Here is a 9,178-nt window from a genome sequence, read left to right on the forward strand (position 1 = left end):
TATAATTTGTTGTCTGCCAAATCGTTTTGACTGAGGGCAAAGAGAAGTTTCATAACTTTATATTTTAAGGATATTTAAACATACATGCAGTGAAGATAATGTAGGAGTTGCCTGGACCACATTTGTGTGGCTATTAATGCTTAATATATATGTTTAATGAAAATGAAGAGGCAGAGTGGTGTTTGATGACATATTTCTCCTGGAGTGCCTTGAACGCGCGTCAATTTCGCTTCCAGCGCTCGATTTCTACGCGCGTCCAATTCTCTGCTGACGCGCGAATGCATTCAAAATGTACGCGCGTGAAACTAGACGCGGTAGACGCGATTTTGACGCTCAATTCGCGTTTGGTGTGAACGCAGCATTAGAAAGACATTCTTAGACCTGTCAAGTGATGTGGGACACGTTTGAGGCTTGCTTAGTGGCCGTTTAAAAGGCACTTAAAGGGATAGTTCACCCAAAAAGGACAATTCTGTCTTCATTTACTCACTCTCAAGTTGTTCCAAACCTGTATGAGTTTCTTTGTTCTGCTGAACACAAAAGAAGAAAGAGTGAAGAATGTTTGTAACCAAGCAGAGAGAGCAGCCATTGACTACTATAGTATTTTTTTTCCTACTATGCTCTGCTTGGTTACAAACATTCTTCTAAATATCTTCTTTTGTGTTCAGCAGAACAAAGAAACTCATACAGGTTTGGAACAACTTGAGGGTGAGTAAATGAAGACAGAATTTTCTTTTATGGGTGAACTATCCCTTTAATAATCTATAATATTATCAGTTTGACTGCAGTGACACCATCGATGAGAAGCTGAATAACAATAATGTCATTAACAGTCACTGCATGAAAAGTGGGATTTTCGACCCCATAAACGCCTGTATACTCCTGGAAATCTCCCTAATTTTCGGCAGTTTTCGACAATTTAGAGGCAGCGAACGTCGCGTTCGTCTGTGCCACAAATTGTCGTAAACGAACCATGACGTAGGTGGAGAGCCCCCCCCCCCCCCGCTGAGAGACCGCGCGGAGGTGCGACGCCTCTAATTTGCATATGAATAGCAGCGAAACCAGAGAGTCAACGGCCAGACTTGAATTTACTCACTCACTATTGGCTGAAGCCACTACATTTAAAAAAGAAAAATCCCTCGTGATTGGTTGGCAGATCACTGCAAACCAATCATTATTGGTCCCCCTGGCTCATTATAAATGTAAACCCCAATAATAATAATAATAAATATATAATTTATGTTGTAATAATTTGTTTCATATTAATGTTATTGTGCTATGAAGTATTCATACCATCAAGGAATATATGGGAAAATTATACGGACCGTGCCGTTTATTCAAACAAGGGGCTTCATTTATAAGCATACAGCTGTTCATTCAAAGAAAGGGCTTCATTTATAAAACACAGCGGTTTACTCAAAGAAAGAGCTTTATTGTTAAACACACAACTATGTACAGTGCAGCAGTAATGTCTCGTAATGTAAAGTTCGTCGAGCTCCAGGCTGCGAGAGCGCGGTGGCCGCACAATCTATCCAGACACCCCGTCAACAATGCCGTCTTCCTCGTCAAACATGAGTTCAATGGCCGCGGACTTCCAAACGTCCACCTCATCCAGCACACTCTTGCTTCCAGCAACTGTAATACAATCCATAAAGACAATAAGCAACCTGAAAAATACTCACATTGACAAAAAACGGATCTAATATAATAAATCTTACCCTTTTTCTTCTTGATCGACTCCGAGCTAAACTTCGCAGTTTCAGGTTGTTTGTATCTGAAGCTCCGGCGTGTCGATTCATAATACGTCTTACAGGCAGCTGGAAAACAATTACATGAGACTGGTATTAATAAAAACAGTCACGGTAAAATTAAACAAGGAATGAGAAACACATTAGAAGTTACTTACACACAATTTCGTCATGATCAGCGGTTAAATCTGGACTCGCGGAAATCTCTCCAAGCAGATAAGAGCTCGCGGCTTCGTTATGAGGCGAGGATAGTCTGTGTAAACAAAATGTGCAGTTTTAAGCTCGGATCTATTAACGCATCCATTTCCTTATACAGCTGAATAAAAGCATATTCTTTAAATCGTAACGTTACATTACCCATGCTGTGGTTCATAGCGGCTGCAGTTTGCCTCAGAGTTATGAAGACGAAGACAGCCTCCTGAAAATGAGTCCAAAAAGTTCGTCGCGTCCATGATGCAGAGATTGAGTTGAAGACGGTGTCCTGTCATTGTTGATCACGAAAAAGGAAAGCAGCAAAAAACATAAAAAAATAGTTTAAAGCTCGTCTTCTACGCGTCATGGCCATGACCTCGACCTCGCACCTCATTGGACTAGGGCTCTGATATGGAACGCGCCCGGGGCCAAATCTCTTTATACGAAACGCGTGACTTATGATCGTTTCAACCTTCAACACGCCCTGTTTTCCGCTTCACGCACAGTTTTAACATGTTAAGAAGACACATTTGAACGTGTTTCTTAACGCGCACATTCTGTACATGTCGAAGCGTAATATTTTTTTTTTTTAAAGCAGACTTACCTTTAGATGTAGCCTAGGCTACATACATATTAATATAAGATATTAATTAATTGCTTAACTGACTACTGTGCTAGAGTAAAGTAGCCTAATGTTACAATGTATATTAAGTAAATGCTTAATATTATACAATTATTATAATTTATCTATATGGGTTATTGTTTGTTTTTTAAAGTTAGGCTATATATAATTTCTAAAAGTATAGGCTAATTTACACAGCACATATTTATAACTGAAAACACACACAACTTTATTCACTTTCACATAATAATGTTTTTGTAATTTGGTGTTTAGTTTGTTGTATAGTTTGTTTATACTGTTCTGTCTCTGTTTTGTTTCCAGGAACATCTGATGAGTGCTATAATAAAATGACTTCATTATATTTAAAATATGTTTTGATATTCATTTTATTTATATTATTAATATTTTATTTACCCATAAACGTGTCTTTAGGAAGCCATAAGTTATAGAGACAAGAATAACTTTTGCCATTTAAATGCCACATTCATTTACTGAGGACCCATACAGCCAATGATCATGTGTGAAAACACTTATACATAAATTGATCACTTAGAAATCAAAACTAAGGTTTGAGAAAGAAAGAATATGCATACAACAAAATATATTGTTTCATAGCAGCTTCAGTAACAAGTTCAAAACAAATTCTGCTGTAAACCGGCTCTAACAAGCCAATATAGTGTCAATATTCAGCTCAAGTGACTTCAGTGTTGATTCAGTTCAGTTGATTTCAGTTCAACTGTAAATTCCATGTTAATCTTGAGTACCTATAGAGTAGTGTTGCATCCGTCATATCTCTGTAGAGTCTTTAGTTTGATCATATTTATAACGCTGTACCGATTCTTTTCGAAAACACCCGAGCTCATGCAGGCGTGCAGAGCTAAAGAGTCACGGACACACACACACACACACACACACACACACACACACACACACACACACTACATCATGACATTATCCCTGGATAACTTTCGATTCACTATAAATGCCACCCAGTTGTGCATTGTGTAGTTAGATATATGCAAAAACAACATTTTTGGAAATAGTTAAAATAGTTTTGCACAAAGTGTTGCTTTTGCAAGAGATGTCTGATGTTTTGTGTGTAGAGTTACAAGAAATGGAGCCATATTTTCAGAAATTGTGTGTAAGCAATTAGATAAAACTGTAAATGAATCCATTTTATTTTAGTTCAGGACTCATAGTCCAGGTGTTAGTAATCTGTGCTTAATCTTTGTTCCAGGCAACAATTTTTTAACTCACGATTAACTAGATTAAGGCCTACTCTTGGCATAATTTAAACCAGGAAACCACCTATTGAAAATCTGCATTGATAATTCATAAAATGTGGTGTGAGCTCAATTTAAATGACAATTACAGAAAAACACAATCTGACTTAACTATAAACACACAAACTTGTACTTTTCACATTTATGATTAATAGCCATTTAAAAAATCATTCACAGTGCAGGGTGGAAAAATTAATGTTGGTATGTAAACTGTATGCTTTACTTGATTTATTTGTGTGCTTTGGTTCATTGTCTTGTTGCATCACATAACCTCTCTAAAGGTTGAAGACATGAACTGCTGTCCTGTATTTTTTTATTTTTTTTACATAACATTGGTTATCGCTAATGACATACAGAGTAATTAATCTACACTGTGAGCCCGGACAAGTTGAATCTACTTAAAAAATTGGAGCAAACTGGTTGCCCTAAAAATTTAGTAATGTGTACTAAAACGAGTACATTTTACTTAAATTTAAGATAACATTTTAACTTAAACTTTAAACTTGTTTTAGTCAAAAAAATTCAGAACCTAGATAAAACTCCCCCTGCTGCTACTCTGATTTGCATTTGTGTAGCTCACAGCATGTTCATTTACATGATAAAGCCTCCCCTAGAATTAAGGGGAGGGGGGGTCATGGGGGGACAACTGCCAAGCAAGGCCCACGTCAATTTACCACAATTTACGGCAGTTTTCGGTGTTGCCTGCAAATTGCCGTGCACAGTCGTAAACCTGAAGTTTCACGGCAATCTACAGTGTCACATACTGACGAAAATCCCACTTTTCATGCAGTGAGTGTTGGGGTAACACATAACAAGTAACTCGAGTTACGTAATATTACTTTTTCCAAATAACTAGTAAAGTAACGCATTACTTTTCAAATTTACAACAAAATATCTGAGTTACTTTTTCACATTAATTTGACAGCTCTCCTGCCCCCATGTGGAGAATAATAAGTGCAGAGGTGTGTGTGTGTGTGTGTGTGTGTGTGTGTGAACATGAGGGTTATTGTAGTTCTAGACTAAATGTGAGCATTTATTTATCTCACTTGCACAATAAAGATTCAGTTCTCCTCAAAATGAATAAAATCAGTAAAATGCAAAATCAGAGAACTATGCAAACCTCCAATAATTACATGTTAAATAAAACAACTATTTTTATGCTTAATCTACTTTTATATTTAATTTGCCAATGTCTTGCTGCTGACCTTTGATGATGAAAATCACTAGATGTTTAGTTTTTATTGGTAACTTTTTTCTCCTGCGTCCGATTCTTCCATTATCCAGAGCTGCGCCCTCTAGTGTTCATGCGGGAATCTGCATTTTTACCTCAGCCTGGGGCGCATTATTTACATTTTGGTATGAAGAGGTCTTTACAAAAATAACTTTTTTGTTATAAAAAACAAAACAAAAACAACCCCAGCCCAGGTGAGAAAAAGTAACGCAAAGGTAACATAATGCATTACTTTACTTAAAGGTCCCATGGCATGAAATTTTCATTTTATGAGGTATTTCAACATTAATATGAGTTCCCCTAGCCTGAATATTGTCCCCAAGTGGATAGAAATGTTGATCGGTGTAAACCCGAGTTCTGGCTGTCTCTCTCTGCCTTTGAGAAAATGACAGGCCAGACGAGCCAATCCTGAAGCCTCCTGGTTTGACGTCCAAGCAGGAACGGTTACCTCCCTTTCCTCCACCCAGAGAATCTGGCACGCCCATGCAAACGCTCGAGAGATCATTAACGTTACTTGTGAACGAGTGAACTGGCAGTTTCTCAGTGTTTGGATGTACAAATGAAAACAGAAGTCTTTCTTCAGTTCCTTCTGATCTGTGATCATTGATTTCTGATGTGTAGCTAATTATTTATTATTCGTGCACACGCTGCGGCTTCTCTCTCTCCCGACAGAACGGTGTTTTCGTGTTTTCTATCTTGTGAGTCAGTGTTTTGTACGTCCTCGTCGCGTCTATCTGTTCTAAAATGTGCATACAGTCTTTTCTGTTTAACATCAGCAGTAACATCTTTAGAGATAAACCTCACACACGCCGAAGCTCGGCCTTCAACATCCCCGACCCCCAGTACTGCATCTGGCCCACAGCGGAGGCACCAAACGCGGCGTGAGATTAAGCAGAAGGGGGGTAAGCGTGAGGGTATCTGGGCTAGGCTAGCCAGCTTTCCCCACAATAAACTGGATTACATTCGATTACTGCTGTTGTGTCTTTGTTTGCGCTGTGTAAGTTACTCAATGCGCATCACTGACGCTATTCATATGATTGGAACATATCTAGAAATAATGCTTTAATCAAACTTACTAACTCGTTCATCTCGCTGTAATGGTACATTGCATGTGTTACAAAGTTGGTAGAATAATGATGAAGAGGACTCGGTGTGACTGGGACTCGTGTTTATTCAGAACTCTCAGATACAAACACAATAAACTCGCGCTGACAGACAGCGCTCTCATAACTCAGTAGTTACTATAAATAACTTTGTTAGCAATCGCTCCGTCTCCGTGATGTCCTGTTCGCGAACGAATCATTCTTTTGAATCGGTTCTTTTTAGTGAACCGAACCAGTCACCAAATCGGACTGAATCGTTCTAAACGGTTCGCGTCTCGAGTCAGCGCTGATCCATAATTTACTAACTTTCTGACATGAGTGACAGCCCCTCTGACTAGAAATAAACTAATAACCTGAAGTATATTCTAGTAACTACAACAGTTCACCCTGAACTGAGACATGCTGAGAGAACTGATGTGAAGTGAACACAGGTCTATCTGTCTCTGGCAGACTCGTGCCTGCTCGTGCCTCGTTAAACCACGCCCCCTCCGCTCATTTAAAATGCAAAGATGTCAGCCAATCACAACAGTGGGCGTTTTTGCTGAAGTCTCACAGCAGACACGCCTCTTGAAGCAGGGCAGTCAGCCACAGGGCAAACAGCAGTATAGAAAAAATGCCTTTTATTTCTAAATTATGACATTTTATGATGTAAAAATCATACTAACAATATAAGTACACCTCAGGAAACACTATAAAATAATAGAAAAATGCCATGCCATGGGACCTTTAAAGGGGTGGGGAAACACTCAGTTTCAGTCAGTCTCATGTCAATCTTGAGTACCTATAGAGTAGCACTGCATCCTGCATATCTCCGAAAAGTCTTTATTTTTATTATAATTATAAAAGGAAGATGCGCTGTTCCGAGTCTTTCCGAAAAAAGCCGTGCGGCTGGGGGCGTATCGTGTGGGCGGAGCTAAAGAATGTCGAGCGCGCGCCGCTGTTACTGTGTTGAGTGCGTCTGAAAGCTGCGTCATCCCTAAAAGCGGGAAAAAACTTTATTCAACATAAAAAATGGCTTTTAATCAGATACAGCCATACATCTATGATCCGGAATCAGACCCAGAGGCTGAAGTTGAACAGGAGCAGCAGCAAAAACAACTAGAGCAGGACATCTCTATGTGGTATAAGTTACACTAACTATATAATATGCTTAGCGGCTTGTGTTATTTACACATTTATACTTTAATTATATCGCGTGTGTGTGTGTGTGTGTTTACGCGTGGTTTGTGTAGACATGATTTGTAGTAAGCGGACTGGTTTTGCGCGCCAGGCTAGTTTTTACATAGAAAGACATGGAATAGTAGCGCATTTGAATGAAGAAGCGCGCTTATTTAGTTCAACATATTTCCCCACTCTTTGTGTATTGTTGTTTGGAGTGCTTTTACAATACACAAACATACACATATAGTGGCCAGCTAAACAAATGTACACACTATACATCGCATGCTCCATTGATCAATACGTGGTCATGTTTGGGCTACTTGATGGGCATAGGCAAAAACAGACATTTAAAGCAGTCTTACTCACTGCCTGCGGTTCCAACGTTGGGACCTTTATCGTTGGGACCGCTCCATCCTTCAGTATTAGGCAATCTGAAAATCCGGAAAAGCAAATTCCATCCACTTTTGCCTTAACGCGGGGTTATTTGGCTACGAGCCAGCGCTTTGATGGGCGTAGCCTATTGCTTTCAATCGCGCTCTCTCTCTCTCTCTCTCTCTCTCTCTCTCTCTCTCTCTCTCTCTCTCTCTCTCTCTCTCTCTCTCTCTCTCTCTCTCTCTCTCTCTCTCTCTCTCTCTCTCTCTCTCTCTCTCTCTCTCTCTCTCTCTCTCTCTCTCTCTCTCTCTCTCTCTCTCTCTCTCGCTCTTCCGGTAGAATTGTCCGTACGGCCCATACAAGGAAATTCCGCCCTGTTGACGTCAAGCGGACCCATGATCGAAAAAAACTTTCCGAAACTTATGACTAACAGGAAGTACTAATTTTGGCAAAGAAATACTCCCATCAAACGTCCACCTTAGCTTTTGAAACTGTGTCCATGTTTAGCATGGGAATCCAAGTCTTTAACAGTGCAAAAAGATCAGTATGCATGAAACAGCATTTCACCCCCCCTTTAAAATGTAACTAAGTAACTCATTAGTTACTTTTTAAGGGAGTAACGCAATATTGTAATGCATTACTTTTCAAAGTAACTTTCCCCAACACTGTTTATTAATCATGTCAATTCTGTAGCAAAATCGTTTGACACTGGTACTCATGGAAGCGCGTTTCCACCATGTACATTTTTTTCAACTTTTCATCTCGCAAATCATACTTTTTAACCCCCTGGTGCTTTCAAAATTTCCCGTTTTGAAATTTAAAAAATCACAACTTCATCAGAATGATATGAACTTGGTGACTTTTCTAGCATTAGGTATGTAAACACACAAAAAAAATTGGGTCATGATTCGAGCATGCTAATTGGTTGTACAAAAAAAGTAGCGTTCATTGTCTTCGGTCATAAATGACCAACCATAGGAAATTAATGGGAAATCTGCGAAAACACAAAAATTCTCAGAATATTCGTGTGTACAATCTATAAATCGGCCACAATGCTGAAAAAAAGTACCACTAGCAGTAAAGGAGTGACACTCTAAAACATCAAGAGTGTGATATTACACATCCACACACACACACACACACACACACACACCTATGAACTACTGAACCTATGAACCACATTTTGAATTTTTTAAATCACAGCTTCATCAGAATGATATGAATCTGGTGACTTTTCTAGCATTAGGACTGTAAACACACAAAAATAACTGAGGGCATGATTCGAGCATGCTAATTGGTCGTAAAAAAAACACTCCCACTTGTGCTCTTTTGGTCAAAATGACCACCATAGGAAATGAATGGGAAATCTGCAAAAACACAATTTACAGAATCACTGAAACAAAACGGCCACAATGCTGAAAAAAATTAATCAAGAGTGTGACTGACACATCCACTCACACACTGTATAA

At 39.0% G+C, this 9,178-nt stretch overlaps 1 protein-coding gene across 1 annotated transcript; it reads right to left on the minus strand.

Moving 5' to 3' along the window:
* Positions 1 to 1,497: 1,497 nt before the first annotated feature.
* Positions 1,498 to 2,516, minus strand: LOC307139995 (uncharacterized protein). Its single transcript, XM_079839237.1, has 4 exons — positions 2,103 to 2,516; positions 1,904 to 1,998; positions 1,716 to 1,814; positions 1,498 to 1,632 (listed from the first exon to the last, which is right to left on the minus strand). Exons 1-4 carry the CDS (start codon positions 2,231 to 2,233, stop codon positions 1,526 to 1,528), a joined length of 432 nt encoding a protein of 143 aa, XP_079695363.1. The 5' UTR covers positions 2,234 to 2,516; the 3' UTR covers positions 1,498 to 1,525.
* Positions 2,517 to 9,178: the final 6,662 nt, after the last annotated feature.

This window comes from Gobio gobio (assembly GCF_949357685.1).
Source record: "Gobio gobio genome assembly, chromosome: 16".
NCBI lineage: Eukaryota > Metazoa > Chordata > Actinopteri > Cypriniformes > Gobionidae > Gobio > Gobio gobio.